The sequence below is a fragment of the Nyctibius grandis genome, chromosome 26, assembly GCF_013368605.1.
Source record: "Nyctibius grandis isolate bNycGra1 chromosome 26, bNycGra1.pri, whole genome shotgun sequence".
Lineage (NCBI taxonomy): Eukaryota > Metazoa > Chordata > Aves > Nyctibiiformes > Nyctibiidae > Nyctibius > Nyctibius grandis.
In genome coordinates this window covers 2,302,029-2,327,815 of record NC_090683.1, presented here as the reverse complement: position 1 = coordinate 2,327,815, position 25,787 = coordinate 2,302,029, and the positions used below count along the sequence as shown (strand labels likewise).

General features: G+C 44.2%; 1 protein-coding gene across 2 annotated transcripts in view; it reads right to left on the bottom strand.

The window, feature by feature from the left end:
• The window catches only part of MYO1D (myosin ID), a 185,082-nt gene that overhangs the window by 105,990 nt on the left and 53,305 nt on the right, over positions 1–25,787 (bottom strand). For both annotated transcript variants that reach the window (XM_068419052.1, XM_068419053.1), the window contains exons 12-16: positions 22,819–22,889; positions 21,020–21,094; positions 19,336–19,468; positions 9,551–9,717; positions 4,551–4,758 (exon numbers count right to left, since the gene is read on the bottom strand). In XM_068419052.1, coding sequence (XP_068275153.1) covers positions 4,551–4,758; positions 9,551–9,717; positions 19,336–19,468; positions 21,020–21,094; positions 22,819–22,889 — 654 coding nt within the window. The remainder of the gene's footprint in view (positions 1–4,550; positions 4,759–9,550; positions 9,718–19,335; positions 19,469–21,019; positions 21,095–22,818; positions 22,890–25,787) is intronic.

Below are 25,787 nucleotides of genomic sequence, written 5' to 3'. Positions count from 1 at the left end.
TAAAAATACCATGAAGCAGAACTGCTAAATGCAGATTCTTCTTTCATTTAAAATCATTCTTGTGCAAAGAAAAACATTCCTGGACCCCAGCCTGTGACCGCCTTACCTTTTCCCTCAGTTTTTATCACACAAGCACCTATTGTCACAACAATTTTATCCCCAGTTGTCTTTTCTTTCCTAAATTCAAATTTGAGGAACTCCAATGCAACACAAGGCACAACTATTGTTAAAAAAATCAAGTTAATCTCTCTCCTTCCTTTCAGATGTAATCTTGTGACTCTCCAAAGCATCACAGTTTGCCTTACTCAGCCTTTGGTGTTTATAGGCAGAACTAAAGCAAGGAAAAAGAAGCAAGAATTACATTTTCGTGCCAGGTTTTAATCAACAATTGGAAGCAAGTTGAGAACAGAAATTAAGATACAGGCAAAATTGCCCTGATGTTTTCAGAGCATAGAGAAGGCCTCTTCAGATCCTGACTCGGATTTTATTTTTTATTGTGTTGACTGGTCCTTTTTCAGCACTGCCAGTCTCCAGCTGCCCCACCTACTGGCAGCAGAACACGGTTGGTGCGTGAACACAGGAGGGATCTGATACAGAGCAGAGAACGAGATCTAACAGCAAAACAAGAGAAATACAGAAAGTGGAAGAGAAATTCAAGCATTTTCCAGATAGATTTAACACTGTACAAGGTAATTACATACCTACAGACATCAACTCAACACCTGCTCTTTTGTTGACAAGCTCTTTAGTAAGCATTTAGATTCATTAGTGTTTCTTGTCTTTAGTTCATGGAATAGAACATCACAGAACAGTTTGGGTTGGAAGGGACCTAAAGATCATCTAGTTCCAACCCCCCTGCCATGGGCAGGGACACCTTCCACTAGACCAGGTTGCTCAAAGCCCCATAAAGAGCTCTCCATCACTTCACAAGCATTTTAGAGCCTGGTTGGAGAACATCCAGTAAGTACCAACAGAGATACAGGTGAACCACAGCGGGGTTAAGCTCCAGAAAAGGAGTTCTGGCCATTCAGATTTCTTCAAAGTCTTCACTACCTTGAGCACTTGAGGAGGAGCTCGTCTTTTCCCCACAAATCTTTCATTAGGTGAATTAGAAGCTCACTAGAGATTTCTCAGAGAGAAATAACAAAAAGATGACCCCACCTGCCCTATTTCAATATTTTGTACAGAAAAAGACATCTCCATGTAGAGCTGTTTTAGTCCCTGTGCACTCCAGGGAGAGGAGAAAACAGAGGAGGGAGGTTTGTGAAGCTAGAGGACAACGTGCACCAAGAATTTAACTTCTGTCACTTCTGTTGATTGTCACAATAAGAGAAGGCCCAAAGCACTATAGTTATTCTATACATAATCCAGCACGCCCAATGCCACACAAAACCACAACAGCAAAATCCCCTCCAGAGCCAGGGAGTTGATCCATTATTCCTAACCAGGTACTCACCTTCCAGAGGCAAAAAATCTTTAGCCCTGCTCTCCTCCAAGGTTGTTGAGCCCAGTCCAGATCACAGCCCAGACTATATAATTCTGACGTTTCCAATCTAAAGGAAAGGCCAGCAAACACACAAAAACTGACGTGGTGCTGTCAAACATTGTGCCTCATGGTGTTTGGTGGATTTTATCTGAAGGACAAGCTTCAGCGCACACCTTGCAGTGAGACATCATCTGTTCCCACAGCACAGACAGGCTGGGTGTCTTTTAAATTATTCTTCACTAACAGCACCTTTCAATTTCAAAAAAGGTCACCTCTCAATTCCTCAGATGTTTAATCTGAAAACTTGGGTCACCTGGGAGCAAGGTGTCCCCCCTGCAGCTTTATTCAACAAGGAACTCATTAGCTTGCCTCATACCACTACGGGAAGAAAGAGAGACTCCAGATTAGCAGCATGACCCAGTGAACTCACTGAATGCACCAAGTAAGACCAACGTGCTTGGAAAAGTGGCTGCAGATGGGAATTCCTCCCAAGAAACCAGAGTGAGCACGGTGGGAGTGCACCTACTAATCCAGAAAAACCAAACAGAGGTGTATGAGAGGGACCCCACAGATCAGCCTCGTTTCACTCCAGAAGAATAAGCCAGAATAAGCTGTTGGAAAAATATGCTGTCATTTCCAGGGAAGAGACCTGGAAGAAAATGACGAGTAGTCCAAGGAAGCTGTTGGGAAGCTCATCAGCAGGGCAAGGAGAACACTGCTATAAAAAGGGAAGAAATGCTGAACCACAAAGCTCAGAAACAGGCAGGTCCTGCATCCTGTACACAGCCTGACCTCTGCATTTCCAGAAAAACTAACCACATACGTAGATGCAAACCTTACAAAATTCCTTGCTAAACATGATAAACCACAGAATCTGGCACAACAAATACCAACAGAGATTCAGCCCTGGCCTTGATACTTTCTCTTTCCATACTGGTCAAATTGTTTTGCTTTCCAGAAAGGGAATCACATCAAACGCATTGTAAACACAACAAATAAGTTTCACAAAACCATCACAGCGCGCAGTGGATAACTTTTCCTTCAGGGTCTTAGTCTTCACCAAAAGTGATTCAGTCCATCGGGTTGAGAAAGTTTGTGCAAACTTATGTTAACTGCTGGCTTTTTCTCTGTGCAGTTTCTACCCCATCCGTCAGCAGTTTCTATTTCTGATGGGCAAAAAGGGTTTCAGAAGTTCTCTTTTTTCACGAGTTCCAAGAATGAGGAAGGAAAAATGCATTTTAAGAAATAAATTCCTAAAAATCTTGAAGTAGTCAACAACCCCTGTCAGTTAGGACAAAGCCAGCTCCACCATTTCTGTGGCTGTGCAAGTCAGAAGCTCTTGCTGATCTGTCTATGATCTAGACAGATCACACTCACACAGAACACAGTTTTCAGCAAGTACTAAAACCAGCTCTTGTGTATTTTCCCCTCCGGTGTATGTTGCTTTTTGAGGTTACAAAACCAGCTTCTGTTGTGTTGTTGTCGCCCCAAAAAGCACCTCACTGATTTAGGAGCTAGCCAAGTCACAACAAACTCCCGTGGCTTACACAAGTACCTCCGTAAGCAAGGTCTGAGAATGTGTTTGCCCTGAAGTCAGGGAATCATAGAATCGGTTTGGTTGGAAAAGAACTTTAAGATTATCAAGTTACAGAATGTAAAATTATTTATTCTAAGGGTAAAACCAGAAAGATCTCAAGCTCAAACTCCATGTTCAGAGAGGAAAGACAAGAGCACAGGTCCTGTTGCACTGTGCCTTAAGTGTCCTACCCTTTGCAATGCCAAGGACCTTCTATTTTCTGTTCTGTAGGCTGCCTTTCCCTCTGTTACCCTCTCACCCAGGCTGCTGGGGCAGCGTTTTCCAGGGCCTCTGCAGCAGTGCTTTCCCTTGTTCCTGTGCTGTAACTCTCCTAGGCTTGCACCTGCAAACCCCAAGACTGCACGGCACGGCAGGTTCTTATGGGAAGTGATGGTCACTAGTGTGCAAATCACTTCTTTCTGTCTCCCTCGGCTGTTATTACTTGGTTTACTTTAGGGGACTCAATAATACGGATGCTCAAAGCTTAATAAGCCAATAGGCAGCAGCACCTGCCCCCAGTCACTGTATGCTCCAGTCAGCACTAAGAGTATCATAAGAAAAAACAACAGGGGTTTCACACAGGTCTGGCTAAAAACTCAATAATTATTAACGGAATAGTATGATGAGGGAGACCACAGGCAAAGGACGCTCTGGGAGGATGCTCATTTGTGAATCCTGTCCCTTCTCTCCCTAGCTGGCCTCTGGGGAAAGTTTTCCCTGTCTCTTTTCTCACTCTGTCTTCCCCTCTTACTTTTCTCCCCACACCCCCAAGAGTTTTACCATTGGAGTTGATCTATGCCGTCAGCTACGGATCCACTAATGAACTTTTACGCACGTAAGCCTGTCTCAACAGCCGTTGTGCATCACTGTGCTGGTTTGGGCTGGGATAGAGTTAATTTTCTTCATAGTAGCTAGCATGGGGCTAGAAACTAGCACAATCACTCTTATACATTCATCCATAAAAGTTTCTTTAAGTTTCTAGGTAGCTTTGACTAAAGAGGAAGTTTTTTAAACAGTAACCTCAAGCTTCACCAGGGGAGGGTCAGGTTGGACATTAGGAAGCATTTCTTCTCAGCAAGGGTCATTAGACATTGGAAGGGGCTGCCCAGGGAGGTGGTGGAGTCACCATCTCTGAAGGGGTTTAAGAAAAGACTGGACATGGCACTTAGTGCCATGGTCTAGTTGCCATGATGGTGTCAGGGCAACGGTTGGACTCGATGATCCCAGAGGGCTCTTCCAACCTGGTTGATTCTGTGATTCTGTGATCTTACAGGTCCTACAGCTCACAGTACATCACACCACATCGAGAGTTCAGTGCAGCTACAGAGAGCACTACTTCAAGAGCTCTAGAAAAAATGAAGCAGTAATCAAACTGCGGTATTCTAGAATCAGTGCAGACTTATCACTTTTGCAAGTGAGCCCGAAAAGGGAGCAGAGATGTTTTAAGGAACTTGAACTGAGTTTTTAATGCAGTAAACTAAGCTTTACCTTCTGTAGGAAGAGGACAATCCTCACAAGCATCTTGGCATGCAGTTCCTCCAAGGTGAACAGAGTTCGAGGCGTGCGGATGAAAATCTTGGTCTTGCCATAAGCAACGTCGTGCTGAAATCCGTGACACTCTATGAGCTTCTTCACAGCATCTTTGTCTGAAGGGAGGTCGTGGTTTGGCCAAGTGAATTCGGAGATCATCTTGTACCTGGAATTACAAGGTACAATTTATAAAACTTGTGATCTAGGTTCTCAAGAAGGCCAACCTTCAACACGTTTTAGAAACAATTATGGCCTAAATTGTAATAAAACGGATTGTAGATAGAAGAGTCTCAAGACATCCCCCATGTAGGAACCGCTCACTTCATCAACACCGAACAGATGCACCACAACAAACCTCACCATTGTCTTCCTGCAGAATTGGCAGTTCCATTATTCACACTCTCAGGACTCAATTTTAAATTTTTCTTTTGTGAGCAACAAAAGCTTTGTTTTTTTCACATTCTGTGTAAGAAGCCAACTGCAATCAAGTGTTTAGTCAGAAAACCTAGAGTTAAAAATTCTGCAAATAATGTTCTTGGTCATCATTTTGGTCACCATTTCTAACAAATGTTATTATTTACCAAAGCAGCAGACAGCTGACTGCCACAGTTTGTGCAAACACCACTGCTGCCTGTAATTGCTGTTCAATCATTCCTTCCCATCCTCACTCTGCAAACTCATTTTTACACTAAGAGAGAGAATGAAGATTGCAACCGAGACGACTACAAATCAAACACCAAAGTAACTGCGTCGGACTCTGCTCTCTGTAAGATTTACCATCCTTGCAAAGTGCTGATTAGGTGAATAGATGTTTGCAAAAAGCAACAATGAATTTTCTGCATAAGATTTATGGACATAATCAAAAATGTAACAGCCATTTTCACTGTAACAGCACCCGCATTCATGTTCTAAATAAAACCAGCATGCGGCAATCTTAACCACTTCTCTAGTTAAAAGCCCACGATCCAAGTCAAGCATCAATCTCAATGTTTTAGACATTCAGAATTTTCAGCTACTATTAAATGGACGCAGCAATAAACCTTTTTACCGGGGAGCGGGTACACTGCGGGAGTGACTAAACCGACTAAAACCAGCCTGAATGGAAACACGACAGTTGCTTTCATTCATCAAATTAGCCTTTCTGAATGAGCTGTTGAAGAGGGGAAAAATGGAGGTGCACACACTGTGTCTAAGCAGGGAACACCATCAGTTACAGCATGCAGACTAGGGATCTTCTTGATAAATAAAACAAGTATATAAAAAAAACCCCTCTTCAGACTCACAAAAGATTTTGTATTTATATTTGGCTGGCAAAAGCATTCCTTCTCTGAAATACACGTACACACGGGACATAAATATTTTACACTGGTTTCTCTTTCCTATTCTCACCAGGAAAATGTTCCTGCAATAATTAATTCACTGGGAAAATCTTCCATCTCGAGACATTTACACTAAGAAAAAAGACAAGCAGGGTGGCAGCGCAAACCCACGCTTATTAAACAAGCTCGCTCCGCCGAAGGGGCCAGAAAAAAAGGGGTAAGGTGTCACAGACCTGAAAACCTGCCCAGAAGGAATGTTAAAGTCTCTTTGTCCTTTACAACAAAACCAGGGTTACGGTATTTAAAGGCATCCTGAGGCAAACGGACCACCTCCCTCCTAGCCCAGGGGTGGCGGGACCAGCAGTGGAATATCCTGGCAGTCCTTTTGTTCCCTTTGTTCCTCCCACGGCACGTGCGGTGCGATGCCACAAACTCCTTCCCCGCGGCAGAGAGCACGACCCGGATGCCTCAGCAAGTCAAAAATCCCAACCTGGCTGCTACAGACAGTGGTGCAGAACCCAGAAATCGGCTCACTGACACCACAACCCTTCCCTTCTCCAGCCTGAGATCTTGACAGCTTTCAGGGTCACTTATACTTTAAACATCCATTTGCCTACAGGAAAGTGGAGAGGGACTTTTGACAAGGGCATGGAGTGATGGGATGAGGGGGAACGGTTTTAAACTGAAAGAGGGGAGATTGAGATGAGATATGAGGAAGAAATTCTTTGCTGTGAGGGTGGTGAGAGCCTGGCCCAGGTTGCCCAGAGAAGCTGTGGCTGCCCCCTCCCTGGCAGTGTTCAAGGCCAGGTTGGATGGGGCTTGGAGCAACCTGGTCTGGTGGAAGGTGTCCCTGCCTGTGGCAGGGGGTTGGAACTGGATGATCTTTAAGGTCCCTTCCAACCCAAACCAGGCCGTGATTCTATAATTCTATGATTCTATTTCTACCTCACCTTTGTTTCTCCTCCTTCTCCTCCGTACTCAGCTACAGAAACACCCGGCGTGCACGAGGTTGCTACTAGAGTCTACAATTCCCAGTACAGTTCTCCTAAGAACCACGATTTTTGCGAGCCACTAAATTACGAAGCTTTAATTAAAAATATTGTGTCTGCACGTGAAGCTGGCTCACACTCCTCTCTCACCACCATACAGTTCACAGCTATCCCGGTGTCGTTTACACGCTGTGTTTAACATCCTCGCCTGGAAATAGGCGTGTGGATGCCTTCATGGGGAGGTGTTGGGTTACGCTCACACGCTGCCGTGCCTGCACATGCCTCGCAGGTGCCGTCCTTCCCCCGGCCCCACGCACATACCCCGTTCTGAAACCCAATCAGCTTTTTTTTTTTTGATAGTAAGTTATACATTAAAACAAAAGAATGCATCCCATCTATGTAAGATACGCGGTCCTGACACGCATTTCACACAACTGGGAGATGTAGTTACCAAGTGAATGCACAACATCTCTTGGTCCAACAAAAAAATATTGAGATCTTACTTTCTACAAATTGGTAAGGGCAGGTTGGCTTGCTCAGAGCTCACATAAAAGTTTTCTTCATTTCAAGGAAAGCTTGAAAAGGACATTTATTAATGGTCTTAACTGGGCTTCACTTTATTTCCTACCGCTAGATACGAGATACCAGCTACCTTACAGTATTTTAGGGCTAAATAGCAACAAACTCTTTTCCTACAGAAAGGAAAGTTATTTCTTATATGTTTTTATATACACATGTACATACATATATATATAAAAAATAGGCATACATGCACTCATATATATATATTTTAATATACATATGTATTTTTTATCTATAGATATCCTGGTATATATCTCCTGTCCCCTCTAAGAGGAAACAGCAAAACAAAACAAAGGTTATCTGTGGGGTTTTTTTATATATATATCTCTTATCTCTATATATCCTGATATATATCTCGTGTTCCCTCTAAGAGGAAACAGCCAAACAAAACACAGGTTATCTGTTTTGGGTTCACAAAATCTGAAAGCTTCAGAGGCCTGTAAGGGAGTTAAACATCTGTTTGTGGGACTGAACTTTTACAATATCTTTTGCAAATGTAAGCAAACAAATGACCAAGTTATGACCCAAAACAGCCCCTCGCTAAGTTACTCTGGATCTATCTTAAAATATGCCCCACATGCAGTGCAAGAGTCCAGAGCTGAAGGGCCTGGAGCCTCCTCCGTGTTCCCAGTCTCCCAATAAGCCCATTTAAATATAAAGGAACAGAAAACCCTTGTGATCCCTGTTCAAAAACCACTCGAAAAAATGTGCGGCTTGTACCCCAAATCATATCCCCCAGCCCCTGTAAGAGGGTACGTCTCACCCAAAGACAAGGAACAAAGAATTTTGGAAAAAATATAAATGATATCTAGGCCAGAAGATATTTTTTTTAATTTAGAAAAGTCAGGGTAGACTGGATTCAGTAATACCACGATATGCAAATACAGTGTTTGACACCTTACACTGTAGCTGTTTAATCCCACTGCAGCGTCCAGCAGAACAAATGTGACACCAGCCTGAAAGCTGCACCAGTTGCCACGTGCTAATTCGGTTTACTGGCTGTAAACACTACTACTGGTTTTAAGCTTACAGGAGCTCATCAAACATTCATTAAAAACAAAGCAGCTGTTTATATTAATAGTAATTACACAAATCTTAAGAGCAAATTGGAATGAATTGCACATGTGAGGGCAAAAGCATGCTCTAACCACTGCCTAATGTTTAAGAAAACTGATACACAGCACTGCAGGCTGGATTTAGTAAGCCAGACCTTTTCGTTCCACTTCACCTATCATGAAATATCCAGGCAAATCTCCACTGTGAACAGCAAAAGATCTTTCAACAGCACTTCATTTCTTACACAAAACATCCCACCTGCTTGAATAGTTTAATTCTTTCCTCCCCTCATGGCCTTTTCCTCACCTGATTCAATAACAAAAGTAAAAATCAATTCACCATTTCATCAGCAAGAGGTTGAATTCTTAGCACCCATGCTGATGTACTGAAGCTGTAGGACAAATTTCAATCTAAAACACTTCATTTATCACAAGTCTGGTAGGAATTTAGAGGGCAAGAAGTATCAAAACCCCATTTTAATGGGGTCACGTTCCTACCCCCTTTTCAGACTTCAGTTTTAAGGGCCAGAGGTTTCCTCCTGTCACCGTGCGCCATCAAGCACTTCCCAGGACACACCATGTCTGTCTGTCTCTCTCGCTGCAACAATTAGACAACGTTCGGAAAGAAAACAGAAGTTAATTAGGTCTGGTTTTAGGGTTATGCTCTGGGGAAGAACCTCATTACATGTTCCTGCTGCAGAGAGTAAGACAGCAAATGAATTTAGCAGAAAAGCAGTTGAGCCCAAGTGCCACGTAGTCATCTCTCAACACACCTGCTGCCACAAAATGAGAGCAACCAGAGTCTCTGTTAGATTCACGTTTTATCACACCCACCAGCAGATATTAAACCAAACCCACCACCACCCATAAGCTCAAGAGTGAGGATCAAAAGTCCAGAGGACTTAAGACTTACTCTTCACTCAAGGTGAGACAGCCAAATCACACAGCTCGTTCCAACATCTGAGTTTTCCTGCAAAGAGCTGAACCGAGTCCCCTGCCAGCGCCCTTCTTACCTGTGAAGAAACTTCTCGTACGTTTGGCGGTAGGCAAAGCCTGCTCGGCGCACTCTCACGTTCTCCAAAAGGCCAAGGTATTCAACCTGATGCCTGCAACGCTCCTCGTCAAAAAGCTGTGGTGACTTCTTATCATTGGGCTTAATGCAACGGACGTAATAGGGTTCCTAAGGGGATAAATCAAACCGCGTTTCACTCACAAAGAAAAAAGTCTATGCAGACACAACTGCTTCGTCATGAACACACTGAGATGTCAGTCCACCCCAGCCATCTGAAGGAGGTTTGGTTGCTTAACAGGAATTACGAGGTTAGAACAGAAATGACTAGAGTGGCACATAACACGTTCCTCCCCTTTGCACGCTGCAACATCTGTTACAGGATCCATGTGTTACTCATTCGAGTTCAACTGTCCTTTGCTATATCATAGAATCACAGCCTGGTTTGGGTTGGAAGGGACCTTAAAGACCATCTAGTTCCAACCCCCTGCCACGGGCAGGGACACCTTCCACCAGACCAGGTTCCTCCAAGCCCCATCCAACCTGCCCTTGAACACTGCCAGGGAGGGGGCAGCCACAGCTGCTCTGGGCAACCTGGGCCAGGCTCTCACCACCCTCACAGCAAAGAATTTCTTCCTCATATCTCATCTCAATCTCCCCTCTTTCAGTTTAAAACCGTTCCCCCTCGTCCTATCACTCCATGCCCTTCTCAAAAGCCCCTCTCCAGCTTTCCTGTAGCCCCTTCAGGTACTGGAAGGTGTTAGAAGGTCTCCCTGGAGCCTTCTCTTCTCCAGGCTGAACAGTCCCAACTCTCTCAGCCTGTCTCCAGAGCAGAGGGGCTTCAGCCCTCTGAGCATCTTCGTGGCCTCCTCTGGACTCGCTCCAACAGCTCCGTGTCCTTCTTGTGTTGGGGGCCCCAGAGCTGGACGCAGCACTGCAGGGGGGGTCTCACGAGAGCGGAGCAGAGGGGCAGAATCCCCTCCCTCGCCCTGCTGGCCACGCTGCTGGGGATGCAGCCCAGGACACGGTTGGCTCTGGGATGCCAGCGCACATTCCCGGCTCGTGTTGAGCTTCTCGTCACCCATCACCCCCAAGTCCTTCTCCTCAGGGCTGCTCTCAATCCATTCTCTGCCCAGCCTGTAGTTGTGCTTGGGATTGCCCTGACCCACATGTATCAGAACCGGTTCCACATCCCTCTTCTCCACAGACTTTGACAATAACCAAAATAGCCTTCATAAAAGATAGAACGAACAATGTAATTCATTGCCCTGATTGTCGGATGTGGCTGTTCCGGTACCAACATCTAAAAGCAGCATCGATTACTCCATAATATTTAAACCATGCTGAAACATGTCCTCTAAAGCCTGCAGGAACATGCTCAAACGATGGAAATCACTGAACACTCCCCTGAGCAGGGCAAAGCCCAACTGCTTTCCATCCCAGTTCAACACCACCAAGCACCACACCTTTCCACAGGACAAACACAAGCCACCAGCACGCCGGTTCCTCTTTCTGCACCACCTTGGACTTGCAGGCGGCAGAGAACATTGAACGGAGACTTGGGAACTGGTGGCTTTACTCCACCCAGCAAAGCCCAGGTGGTCCTGCCCCGAGCTGGCTGGGCTGACCCTGCATGGTCAGGTGAGAGTCCCACAGGGTCGCACACCTTTCACTGCCAGCCAGCCTGCACCCTTGAGATAAGCCCCACATACAGTCCTGCTAGACTGTTTTTGATGTTTACTTGTATTTTTATGAGACTAAAGGCAGCTTTTGCTTTGGTCTATAACTAGCACCAGCCTACAAAGGGTGGCTGTAAGTCTTTTAAATGTGTGTGCTTTCATCTCACTGCGTTTTGAAGTCCATTTACTTCTTTCTCTTCCTTGTTAGCCCTTGCTATCCCATTTCTCACTTTATTGGTAGGGGGAAAAGCAATTAATAAGCATCATTTTGTCAGGGCAATGGTTGGACTCGATGATCCCAGAGGTCTCTTCCAACCTGGTTGATTCTGTGATTCTGTGATCATAAAAGCCCACCTTAGTTTTTCAAGGTAAAACTGTATTCTTATACCTTAATATATATTACTTTTTAAGTAGCCCTTGCAAAAGCGGTGGCATATTCCGCAGGCTGGCACAGCCTACTGCCCACCAAGTCTCATCACTAGCCAAGGAGAGAACTCAAGTGAGGATCCGAGTCAGCTCAGAAAGTCACAGTATATCCAGAGATTTGCTTCAGAGGACACGTCAAAGATGCACCTAAACTGGAGCCTTTCAAAAATCAGTTTACAGCAGCGCTAATATGATAAAGGGACACAAGCAGCCTGTCTGAAATCTTCACATTAGAAGATGTCACCTTTCATAATCACAATTGATAATTAAGAATTAATTTCAGCAATTTTCCCCTGGACTAGATGAAACAGGTGGCTGTGAAACCACCTGTAAAACTTCTCTGAATAACCAGAGGCCCTTTCTCAAAAGGAGAAGCCCCAAAGGTTCTCCAAAGGAGTCTGCTCTGTTCCAGTACTACCAGATGGTTTCAACAGCGATTGGAATGGAGGGCTACAATGTGGGTACTAAATCTGTAGGCAATACACAGTTTCAGAGTGCAAGAACCCACAACGTTAATAAATGGGAGGAGTGGTCTGGGAAAAAGAAAAAAAAAGATTAATTGAGTGAGGAGAAATGCAAAGTTCCACATTTAGGCAGAACTAGTTGTATAATAAAAGCATGAAAACCTGATTTGATGCTACTGCTAAAAAGAAAGATTTAGGAGTTCCAGCTGAACGTGAGTCAAGTTCATGTTTTTCTAAGGAAGGGGTACAGGAACAGGAAAAATGTAAGACAAAAACCCCAACAGATTTCTACTTGTCTGAACCTTACATTCAGTTTGGGGCACTGCAGTTCAAGTGGGACGCAAACAGCAGCAAGTCAGTTCAGGGAAGAAGAAGAACGATCAAAAATCCAGAAAATGTCACTCAAGAGGAAACACGGTTTTAGTCTTGAAGGACTGAGGAGCCACCTGACCATCCTGATGTTAGATTTTAGTCACTTAAAGGGTAGATGTGAAGCAAAGCAAATATTCAGTTTTAGGGCAAAGAAGCACTGGCTTTAACCACGGTATAAATATTCAAATTAGGCATCAGGAGAACGAGGAATGGGAGCAGAATGCCCACAGAAAGGAAGGGAACCTCCATCACTTGAGAGGAAGAGCCTAAACAAGCACCTGCATAGCAAAGGTAGAGGCAGAGGTGTCCTCAAACAGGGGATAAATTCCCAAGGTCCCCTTTAGCCTTATTTTCTATGATTTGTCTACGATTTAGGCCTATTTTCTATGATTTTAGGTCACTTACCTAATCTCAGGATAATATAAAAGGCCCCAAATTGCTATTTTTCCCTTCAGTAATATTGAAGAAACAGGATTATCCTTGAATATCCTGGCTTAGTCCTGACGTAACCTGGAGGTACGCAGTGCTAATGACAGGCACACGGAGCTTCCCCTCACTAATGAGTATGAATATGCTAAATCTGAGTAACGAACAGGCTAAGGTATGGAGGTCTTGGAAAAGTAGAGCCTCGTATCGTAGAAACTGATACAACTCACTGGACCTCCTGGGGAATGTGGTGGACTGGAACGTTTCCCTGCTTTCTGAAGCATGCAATCAGTAGCATCAGGCTGTGCTTTTCTCCTGGAAGGTTGTCCTTGGGGTAGGAATATACGGCACTGAGGAGAGCGAGGAAAATCGAAGCCAACCACCCATACGAGAGCTGGCAGCACCCCTGTGCCGCCGACCCTTCATGGGGCAACCCAGGAGTGCGTAAGTAGGTATGGGGAGCATGTGGGCAAACAGAAGGATGCGTGGGCAATATACGTTCTTACATCACCTCCCTTCTCCTCTAGTGACTTCATCTCTCCCCACGAGGTGCAGCAGGGATAGTTCTTTCATGGTTTTGAAGCTCTGCTCTTATCTGTAAGCTCTATTTCTTACCAGGGAGACTGAGGTAAAGCTGCACGCAGCGGAGAAAACTGCCCTGCTTCCAAATAACCGGCTGAGCCTCCAAATAACCGGCTGAGCCCCCTGGTAGGGCAGCACTCTCCTCATCCTGCTCTTCTTTTCACATCCCCAGAAAGAGGTAGGCTCAAAAAACGAAGGGGCACTAAGGACACAGCTTCCCCAGGACACGAGGAAGCCGAGCGACAGCTCTGTTCTGCGTGAGGTCTTCTACATAGGTCACCACCACACCGAGCACTTTCTTCTGCTATGCTAATTCAACATAACCCACACTTATTCCATTTGTTCTCCTTTCCTTAAGGAGAGGATGGTGAACTATAACGTGCTGGTAGAATTTAAAGAGTTTTAAGAGATTTACATATTAACTTTTTTGGTTTTCTCCTGAAAATTATCTCTGCACTGAAGGCAAGAAGGTTTACAAAGGTCTTTATTCACTTGACAGTCTCCTACCAGCTCTCAGAACTAGCAGTCTGCGTGGGTGATGATTCTGCCTTCAGCTGTAGAGCTCGGCTGTGCCATGGGAACGCAGCTGTCATCGGCGCTCTTCACGCTCTCTCAAACTCTGAAGGCAGAAGCAGCCCTTTCCGAACTTCAAATCGGTGCTGAAGTAGGTTTGACATGGTCATGGCACCTATAGCTGATGAGTAGAAGTTTGCTGGACTCAATGCCTGCAATTTATAAGCTCTGTGTTGTGATCTCTCAGTTGTATGGCAAGAAACAAAGGCCAGGTCATTCATCTGCTAGAACAAGCCTCCTATATGACTGGAAATAAGCTATTTAGGGAAAATGCAGGATATACAGAGAACTCCCTGAATTACACCTGAACTGAGAAGCTGTGGAAGAGTCTGCAGTTGTGAAGGTGAATGGGCTGCAGTTCTCCTCATCCCCTCTTGCTAATACTCAGCTTGGGCCACGTCTCCATCCACACGTTAGTCACCCTTAAGGACAGACCTATCCCAGTGTTAACAGGGTCACTAACATCAGAACGATGCCAGATCTGCCAGATCCCTCAATACTGTTGTGTTGTATCTGATGTCAAGGTGAATATAAATCACAGAATCACAGAGTGGTTGGGGTTGAAAGGGACCTCTGGAGATCATCCAGTCCAACCCCTTGCCAAAGCAGGGGCACCCAGAGCACGTTGCACAGGGTTGTGTCCAGGCGGGTTTGAATATCTCCAGAAAAGGAGACTCCCCACCCTCCCTGGGCAGCCTGTCCCAGGGCTCTGGCACCCTCACAGCAAAGAAGTTTTTCTTCATGTTTAGACAGAACTTCCCATGTTTCAGTTTGTGCCTGTTGCCCCTTGTCCTGTCACTGGGTACCACTGAGAAGAGTCTGGCCCCATCCCCTTGACACCCACCCCTGAGATATTTGTAAGCATTGATAAGATCCCCCCTCAGTCTGCTCTTCTCCAGCTGAACAGCCCCAGCTCCCTCAGCCTCTCCTCGTAGCAGAGATGCTCCAGCCCTCTGACCACCTCCATACCCCTCCGCTGGACTCTCTCCAGTAGTGCCTTGTCTATCTTGAACTGGGGGGCCCAGAACTGGACACAGTTACTCCTTTGATGAGATTGATGGTATGGTTGGACTCAATGATCTTAAAGGTCTTTTCTAACCTAAATGATTCTATGATTCTATATCACAAATATTCTACGTTTCATCCACGGAACTGCAACATCTTGAGAGCACAGGGACCAAATTAAAGAAGTCATTAGGAGCATGGAGTCAATAAAGTGCATCCCACCCCTCTGCCTCCAGGGAAATGGTGTCACTCCTTTGTTACCGACGTTACAGTGTTCAGTCCACAGCTATTTATTATTGCTGATACACAAACTCCCTTCGCTCCTGCAAAGCTGGCTGCTTGGGTTGTCATTCACGTCTCTGTCATTCAAAAATATAACAAACCTCAATGCAAAAAACCCGTGACTTCAAGCCCAGCACAAAGAGGAGTGACAATATCTGTGTTTGATGTAAAAGGTAGAAGTCAAGACGCTGCTTTGTTTTTGGAAAATGGAAATAGGAAGTTCCTGCACAGACAGGAGATCATCTGTCAGTGCAATTACAGTGTAATTAAAGCCTCTCAGCAATGACAGCTACTAGGGTAAATTCTAAAGCAGATTATTCCACGCTTACAATCCCACCAGCCTCAGCTCTTCAGGGGGATAATTACGCAGCTCCCATTATTCTACCATGAGGTTGTCAAACCTGGGAGCTGCATTTTATAAATGGAAGAACTGAAATACAGAGACACAAAGGCCTCAGTTCTGAAAGCTGTTTAGATGCCTCATTGCAACTGATTTTTTGCTTTAAATCAAGCTGAGAGATTTTTAGATTTTTTAAGTGTTAAAAAGAAAACAAATCAGTTCAAAGTCATCGCACCCTAAACAAACTCCTCCTTGAGAGATTTCTTTTCCACAGTTTATAGCTCGTTAGGTGAGAGAAGGGATACACACAGGACTGACAAATTTGTGCTGGATATGTCCAATCAGTCACAGTGATGCCATTATAACTTACTAGAGATGAAGCCTGTCAACCTGGATAGGAGAGGAGAGAGATGGAAGAAAGAAGAGTCAGACAAAAGGAGTTACAGAGAAGGAGGGGAAAAAAAGGAAAGGGGGGGGAAGATGCACGTCCAGAGAGAGTTCCTAGAGAAGCTCATCATTTACAGCCATGTCAGGCAAAGGACTGCCCCTGTCAGTATTTAAAAAAAAAGCCACCCAAAGTAATCCATCACAGAAAGACCAAATCCTCAGCAGACCAGCACGGGCAGTAAAACATGTGCTTCAGAAATGTTACATGGTGACTCTGTAAAGCCAGTTTTTGTTTTGGCTCGTTTGTTTTTTGAATAAAAGCACTTCTTTCTACCTACCAGAGGTTTCTGCCCAAAAGATACTCACGAGAGTCTGGAGGACTACAGTATTATTGAGATACCAGCACTGATAAGTGCCACTTCCACTCAGCATCCTCCATAAACATACTTCCTGAGTCTTCAGACTTGCATGGACACGTGTATACACAAGCTGAAGTTAAAACTGTATCTGTGAACGGTTCATGCAGTGTTAACACTCCTCACCCTAACAGAAACCACACCACCTGCCCCTTCCCCTCAAGGACCACAGAACTCTGCTTCATCACCCAATTCCAGATTTAAAACCAGAACACCAATAAACCAGAATTTTAAAAGTGGTTATTTTTAAATACTGAAAAATCTAAATAGCCAACTAATGCTGCAGGTACCGTATTCACAGACTTTGAGCTTTGTTTCTGATATTATTATTATTCCTGCCCACCAAATTAGCATTTTTGGACCCTATTCCCCCAAATGACAGATTTAAAGCTACTGTTGATGCTGCCAAAAAAACCCTGCAGCTTTCCAGGAAGGCCAAACGAGTATCAATGAAGAAGAGCTCTTGGACTGCCATTCTGTTCGAGGACTACAGAAACAGAGCACATAAATATGGTTTAAAACAGTTTACAGAGAAACATGAAGCAAGTAAGAACAGCCCAGGTGGAATGGGAGGCCAGGATGAGAAAAGTAGCACTAACTGCACTTACATACAGGGCACACTCCGGTAATGTTAATAAATCATCAGCTCAAACCGCAACAAAATTCAAGCCTATCTTCATCTTGTTTTTTTGAGAAACAGCTGAGAAAAACGACCTGATATTACCTCTCCCTATGGAACCTCATTCCTCTGACACCCACAGACTGCAGCAGCTAACACGGCTTGTGCGGCGCTGTTTTCGGAGCTGTTTTCATCAGCTGTTACCACAGGCTTCCCCCAAAAAAAGTCCTGCAGGGTCCAAATCGCAGTCAGCCACGTAGATGTTGTCATTGTTGATCCCCAGAAATGCAACTCCCATCCCAAGTTAAGCACGGGGAAAATGAGTAACATGACCCAAGGGAAGAATTACAGTGCCCGTAACCACGAGTGGTGTCCCCAGAAGAGACAGTGGTTTTACCAGCCCAGGAACGGCAGCTGTTCACCTGCTCTCCAGCCCCCAGCAGAAGTAAGAGAGCCGAGACAAGTATCCAAGCTGGCAATGACTCAGGGGCAGAGCATCCCATTTATTTGTGCACACCCAGTATCTAAGGAAAGCATGGCTTGAATGCTCAATTATCTTGCTAATAACATGCACATATCATAAACTGTCCGAAAAGTCACCTCAAAGAGATCCTCAAGGGAGGATGGCCAAACAGAAGCACTGTCTGCGCTCTGGTTTACCATGTGAAGTACACAATGATTATGTTCAGGACCCTTATCTAAGCAACCTCTCCTTTCTAGGACACACTAAAATCTAGACCCTTTAAAGCAACATAAACTTGACTTCAGGATGGGTCTCACCAAATTTTGGGGGTTTTCAGTTGTATAACAGCCAGGATCTCCACTAAAAATCGCTAAAGCTCAACTATGTAACTTAGTTTGCAAACTGAAGTACCTACAAACGCTGCTCTGCAAGAGAGATTAGCCATGTAAATTTTAAAACAGCAGACTCCAAAGTGCGAATTTCACCCCCTTCGTTCCAGCCCTCCATCATGCTAAAGGTTGGCCGTAAAACACTGCACAACCGAGACGGCCCTTGGCTCATCCTGCTTGGCAAGAGCCCTATTTAAGTCCTGACAAACACGTCTGTTTAATGTCAGCCTTCCTTTTAATGGGATCCATAACTCTCTGGAAATACAACACTCTAAGATAATTTTCTCCATTGTTATTCAACAGAAAATCAGGAAAAACCCAACATCTTCAATACAAGTTTCTCAACGAACGTTTAGGGAAGGTGAAGAATGGGAAAGGACTATACCAAGACACACAGAGGAACCTCCTAGTGAATTCATGAGCTTAAAAGTGACTTGGAAACAGCTCCTGGTTATGGTCTCTCCTTGGAAAAGGCTGGCATTGTGATAGAGATACCGATGATAAATGGACTGAAAGTAACTACTTTCACATAAGCCAGCCAGCCTTCAATGATGAATTCTGGTACCTACTGACTCAAGATGGATAACATGCAATTTAAACTCTTCATCTCCTGCTCTGAGTTGCAGGAGTTGTTCAAACCACCACAGTGCACGGCACTGTCTTGACTACTCTATTTTTACAAATACCAGGGTGCCCTAGAATAATTTTCCCCATAAACAAGCAAATGAAGTTTTGCCAGGAGCACTTGCCGAACCTCCCCACCAAGAGCTCCCTGCCATCCCCCCTCGATCACAGCCCTCCACTACAACACCCCCAGCAGTTTCTGTCTGTATTGCTTGAAACACCTCACTGCGGCGCGTCAGGTTCCCTACCCGTTCGGCCAGGCAAGAGACAACGTGACTGCTCTGTACGACAGAGAACTGCAGGAACAACAAGAGGCATCTTACAAGAAGGAAATCACACAGGTCTGCCTGCATTTTCATGGAAGTCACTTGGCATTGAAAGCCAGACAGAGAGAATCTCTCCCCCGTGAAACTACATTCTCTGGGCCCTCTGCCAAAAGAGCTTTGTTAAAGATGGTTATTTATTTGATATAATAATTCTTACCTAAAAGAGACTGGCTTTCCTACAAGTGAAAGATACACTGGTCACAGAGGAAACAAAAATCCACCTTCTTTAAGCGGGGATGGCAGCTAACTCTCCTACGAGATCTTCACAGCTGCCATTGTCACAACCAAAGCTCATCTGCCATCGATCAGCTCTGCTTCCCGACGGATTGCAGCGCTAGGAAGGTGGCAGCCTCTCCAGGGAGAAGCTACACCTACTAACCAGAAGTTGGAGTCGATTTTGAAACAGAAATAGTTACCTTCGATGCCAGGTTGTCCACTAGTGCAATCATGGAGTTCTTAAAAAGAGTAGCAGCTGTCAGAGGTCGCTTGGTTACCTCAGTGATGCTCAGTTTACCTTCAGGCCACATCATCTTCAACACAGGGTTAGAGCTAAAAGACAATCTCTTTAATTGCACAGTCTAACAGCATTTCCACTAAATTCAAACTTCAACAGCTTGCTTCTGGTCCAGATCTACTGGTGTTTTCAGCTCAAAATGTATCAGCCAAACCAATATGACACTCCAGGGCAAAATATCTCTTGCTCTTGAGCAATATACGGTTCAAGCTTACAACGGAATAGTCTGGAAAAATGACAAGCACGTTCTCTTCCGATAAAGATGTGCAGTAATGGGATAGCAAAAATCCTGCAGAAGTGATCTATCAAAAGCAGAGTCTGCCTTACTGACACAAACATAAAGAGTTTACTCAAATCAGAAAAAAAGACCATAGCCCACAATATCCTCCCTTTAAACTTGGTATCTGATTCCAAGCTGTATTTCTGCGCCATTCTTGATATATAAAATAATTTACACATTTTAGCCTACATCTTTTTGAAGGGCTGAAGGTGAGGTAAAATGGCTGTGATGGATGGCAAGAGCTGGAATAGACAAAAGCTGAAAGCAGTTACAGCAATCTAATAGCCAAACTATCGTGTGCTTTGATACGCTGTAAGTGGTCTTTGTGAACAGTCTTTACCAGAGACTTAATGGAAAACAGAGGCTAAATTTAATAAAACCTCTGCAGAGCAAATATTTTGCAGGTTTTTGGTTAATGTGAAGTCTTGAAAACAGCAAGACTGTTCAAGGGAGTACACCGAGTAAACATAACGGGACTGTAAACTAAGTTACTAGTTGTACTAGCTTTTACACCAGGTAAGCAGAGCTGTCCAAGCAGCTGCAGGCTATTTTTGCCGACTTCCACCTCCGAGCAAAGTCTCCAAGAGGTTGAGATAGGCCACAGTTACAAAACAATTAGAACGTGTTTAATGCCAGCTGTCAAGGAAAACAGCTTTCCAGCACTTATACATACCCTCACATTTTGATAGGATTTCAAATTTGCTCATCAACGGCAACTTTTACTTGCCTAATTAGTATTTATAACACGTGACTACGTGGTTTAAATTTTTCATGTCACTGCGTGCTACGAAAAAGATTAAAACCTACTTGCCCATTTTTTCCCCTCACCCCTATATTTTCTTTCCAAACAGGGACTCCCAGCTGGGGCCAAGGATATCTGTTGTTGACCAAACACTACTCAGTATCTTCAGCATTGATTAAAGAGAGATCAGTAATAGAACGTTTGCAACTGGTCCAAAAACCTGGTTAATGCTAAATCAAGCAGCACAGGTAATCTCTGCACAACTATCTTCATTGCACGATGAGCTGGGTTCAAACAAACACTTAAAAATCAGTTACTTTAAAGGTTATATCAGAGAATATAGGACAGAATAAGGACTTTATCCTGAAAAATCCAACTAACAGCCTTCAGGTCACGGTAGGTATATAAAGATCAAATCCCAAAGCAACGTGTTTATTCACGTGCACTGCACACACAGCAGAGATAGCACCAGTGAAAACATTGCTCTCTTCTAGCATCTGCTCTATAAAAATGGATTCTGACAAATCAGATTTAAATTCACCTCATTAATATTTTTATTCCTACCTGTTGTACATGAGGCGCTTGAAGTCTTGAAATAAAGTGTCCTTGTTTTTGTCAATAAATCCAGTGACTGAGTAACTAAAAAAAAAAAGGAAAATAGAGTTAATTGCAAAGAAGCAAAGTCCTTCTCTGAGCTGCTGGTACCAGTGTGGAATCAGCACCCTTGCACTCCTACAGATACAGCAGATGCTCATCAGGAATCCAGCTCTGTTTCCCAACCTATCACTAATTTGCTGCCTGAGCACTGTGCGAGACTTAAATCCTTCTGCCCAGCTTTCCACCTCCAGTGCAGGAACAGCACACATCTAGTTTTACAAAGCTATTTGAACTCTGCAGGTGAAGAGCATGATGGCTGGGATATCTACCAGGACATGAGCAAGTTGTAGGTGGCCCAAATTCCAGAGTTACACTCACGACTATGAGTATGTGTTTGTGTTAAATCCTACAGAAATTAAGTTTTCCTTTTCAGTATGTCTAGTCTGTCCCTCTCTTGGTGTGAAGGAAGATGCTCTAGTGGGAGAGTGCCTGAAATCAAGAACAGCCTATAAGCAGTGACTATAGGGAACTCTCTTGGAAATCAACACACACAAATTTTGGACTCTTTCCTTCCTTTATTCCCACAGAAATACCACCCTGAAAGTTTACCATTGCAGAATTTCATCTCTTCTCCAAGACTCAAGACAGACAGCGCTCTGTCCTCAAAGAAAAGGTCCAAAATCTCCCCATTCAGTGACTCCCACTCAGCTGCTTCCCAAGCTTCAGATTCCCTGGAAACGCTGCACCTAAACTGCAGGCACTGGGATCCAGAGCCCCACAATATCCAAATCCCACCCCCAAATCTTACTGCTTCACACAACAACAGTTCAGGCTCAAATATTATCTGCAAATACTTCCACGTTTCAGTTTTCTTTTACAACATTTTTCAGCCACTGGCAGTGCAGAAGGTTCGACCACTAATACAGCACCTTGTATTTTCTCCTCCTTGGCAAAATGCTTTGCAATCAGGGATGTCTCTGAGCAATCGCTCAGCAAAGACTCCAGAACACAACCCAGCTGCGCTGAATGGTCTCCAGTATAATCCCACTGGTTACCCTTATAAATTAAAGGTAAATTTAATCCCAAGGTAAAAGAAATCCTGAATTATTTCCTCATTAACTCCCTTTAGATTCTGCTGGCATGGGGAGTTACATCAATCCTAAACCATTAAATCACTCCAGTGATATTCCAGACAACAGCTTGCCCAGGGAACAGTTCCTAACATATGGGCATCTTTCACTCCTACTTCATCTTCCTCCGTATTCCTGTCACCGGCTGGAGCCATTTCTGTAGGCTTCAGGTACAGAAAACTTTTCAACCTGAACAGGGAAGGCTCCTTGCACTGATACTCATTTCAGTACAACACTCCTCTGTATTTTAAGTCTGTGTTTTGAGAATTTAAAGCTAGAGAGTTACATAATCACACTAAACAGATGTCTAAACCAGATTTTATTAGCTCAGTACAGCTTTCTTGCACAAACAGTGCTGGCTTATTTTAATACTTCTTTTTCCTGAAGCACTGCCCTGCCCTCACCCCCCCTCCCCTTATTCTCCTTTTGTTTCTATTCCAAGTACAAAATCACCTTCTGTATAGCAAGTAACCAGTGAAAGATTTAATTGATAAGCAATGGCTGCACTCTGTAATTGTGTTTGACAGCTATTCTGGTTCCTACCAGAAGCAGCATTAAAGCAGAATATTGTACCACTTCAAAGCTGACTAAAAGACCAAAACAGAAGGTGCAACTTTATTTCTGAAAGAAACTTACATCACGTCCCCGGCGTAGTGCTTGATTCGAAAGTCTCTGTCAAACTCCAGCGTTTTGTCAGTTGCGCAAAGCTGAAATAAAGTCATACACATTAAAACATTAAAACATTAAAACATTAAAACATTAAAACATTAAAACATTAAAACATCGTCTGTGGTTTTCAGGTGTCATGGAAGAGCAATGTGCATTGAAAATAGAAACAGAAACTATAATTATTCCACTTCATAGATGCACGTGTAATCCTGTTATAACACTGCTTTGTAATATTTTTTTCATGGATGCATTGGAAGAACATATATTCGTACAAAATCAAGTTGCAGGAGCCTATAGTTTTATTAAAAAATTGATACAACCTCAAAAACACCATTAAGCAAAAAGAACATTTACGCATATAGAGAAACACTGCACCTGAGTTAATTTATTACTTTTTTTTTTAAGTCTTCCTTTTTTTTTCCCCATTGCAACATCCCTCCTCAGCAAAGGAATGAAGCAATCACAACATGACAGTTACAAAGCAAAGCTTGTTCTGCCCCAAATCACTCCAGATCATCTAAGACCCCTCAAACAGTGACCGCCCCTGCAGATCCACCCAGGGTGGGCACAGCTCCGACCCTCTGCTCTCAGTTCCTCCACTACAAGGACGATGCCACGCGCACACGGCAGCCATTCAGTAGCGCTGGCCATAACACACCCATCCCTTCAGGAATAACACAAGCCAAAACATCCATCAGGCTCAGCTTAATTAAAAAAGGAGAACAAGATCAAAATAAGGATTAAGCCAAAAGGGGCAGGTAGATCACTTAAGTCTTTGCAGGAAGCATGGGTACTATTTAAAAACACCGAGGGCTCTGAGCAAATATCTACTGTCCACCAAAAGTCCTGGGAAAATAAAAGAGGAAATTAGCACGGTTAAACTGCAGAGCAGGAGAGATTGTTAGAAGCAGGAAGATATCCTGCCAAAAACTTTACCTGTGTCCAAGAGTAGAAAATAGATTGGCTCAAACCGACAGAACAGAGGTAAAAAAATAAAATAAAATATTTAAAAAAAAAATAAAAATCACAAGGAGGAAACCAAAAAATCTGAGTAACAAGGTACACAGAAGGTTACAAAGGTATAAGAAGTCCAGCACAGCAGGAGCAGGAAGCACGACAGGCTCTGAGGAGCTGATAGATGACCAAGGTGCAGAAGGAACCCAGAGAAAATGAAGAAATGAGGCCATACCAGGAAAATAAAGTAATTTTTCATTTTGCAGCTGTGCTCACCAGCAAGGGGCTATGAAGGATGTAATGCCTTTTTTCAACTCAAAACATTGATCTCAAACCAACATGTCAACCATATCCTGGGCTGCATCCCCAGCAGCGTGGCCAGCAGGGCAAGGGAGGGGATTCTGCCCCTCTGCTCCGCTCTCCTGAGACCCCCCTGCAGTGCTGCGTCCAGCTCTGGGGCCCCAACACAAGAAGGATACGGAGCTGTTGGAGCGAGTCCAGAAGAGGCCACGAAGATGCTCAGAGGGCTGGAGCCCCTCTGCTCTGGAGACAGGCTGAGAGAGCTGGGGCTGGTCAGCCTGGAGAAGAGAAGGCTCCGGGGAGACCTTCTAGCACCTTCCAGTACCTGAAGGGGCTACAGGAAAGCTGGAGAGGGACTTTTGACTAGGGCATGGAGTGACAGGACGAGGGGGAACGGTTTTAAACTGAAAGAGGGGAGATTGAGATGAGATATTAGGAAGAAATTCTTTGCTGTGAGGGTGGTGAGAGCCTGGCCCAGGTTGCCCAGAGAAGCTGTGGCTGCCCCCTCCCTGGCAGTGTTCAAGGCCAGGTTGGATGGGGCTTGGAGCAACCTGGTCTGGTGGAAGGTGTCCCTGCCTGTGACAGGGGGGTTGGAACTAGATGGTCCTTAAGGTCCCTTCCAACCCAAACCCTTCTATGATTCTATGTCAATAGAAGAGGTATAAGACAAGCAAAAACATACTGAAATGAAGCAACTCCTGCTACCAGACAGGACATGGTTGGCTGCACAAGCTTCTCACTTAAAACTCGTCCCGTACTGGAGAGACTGGAAGGTGGCTTAACATAATGCTTGGTTGTTGTTTTTTTTTGAGGAGTAATTCTCTCTGAACTTTGTTGGCAAATCAGTTGAAATTATTAAAAAAGAAAAAAAAAAAAGAACAGCAAGTGTTTTGATACAGTTGATAGAGTGCTTGGATTTCTATGAGCCTTTTCACAAGGTTCCTCACTAACAACTCAAAGAATTTAAGCTGTTATGAAAGATAAGGGAAAGGGTCCTCACACAGGTAACTGCTGGCAAGATGGGAAACAGGAGTCCTGCGGGGGCCTGTGCTGTGGTCTACACTGTTAACATCATCTTAAATGAGTTATGATCTGAGGGTAATAGGAAGGTGATCAAGCTTGTTGCTGGTATTTAATTATTCAGGGAAGCAAAGACAACGGCTGGCTGTGAAGAACTTCAAGAAGACACGAGAAGCTAAAGGAATGGCAAAAAAGAGCAAATGAAATTCAACATAAATACAGTGATACACAGAGAGAAAAGCCAAAGCTCATAGTAAATGATGGGCATCAAACTGTCCATTTCCAACCCAACAAGCACTTTAACTACCCTCCATCTCAAAAAGGATGCAGGAGAACTGGAAGAGGCTTGATGAAGGACAAAACAGTCAACAGTACTGACTGTCTGCTACAGAAGGAAGGGCCAAATGAACTAAGCCTCTTCAGGGTGAGAAAGAAATGCAAGGAGACGATGGCAAACGACATGGAGATGATGTATTAGAATACACAGTGAACCGTGTTTTGCTGTTCAACAACTAGGAGGCAACAGATGTAACCTAAAAGGGAAAAGGAAGGAAAAAAAAAAAAGAAAAAAACTATTAAGGACACCAGCCCTGATTCAGGAGGTTCCTGGACTGCAGATCACTGGAGCCTGGGAGCACATCAAGTTACCATTACATGTTTGT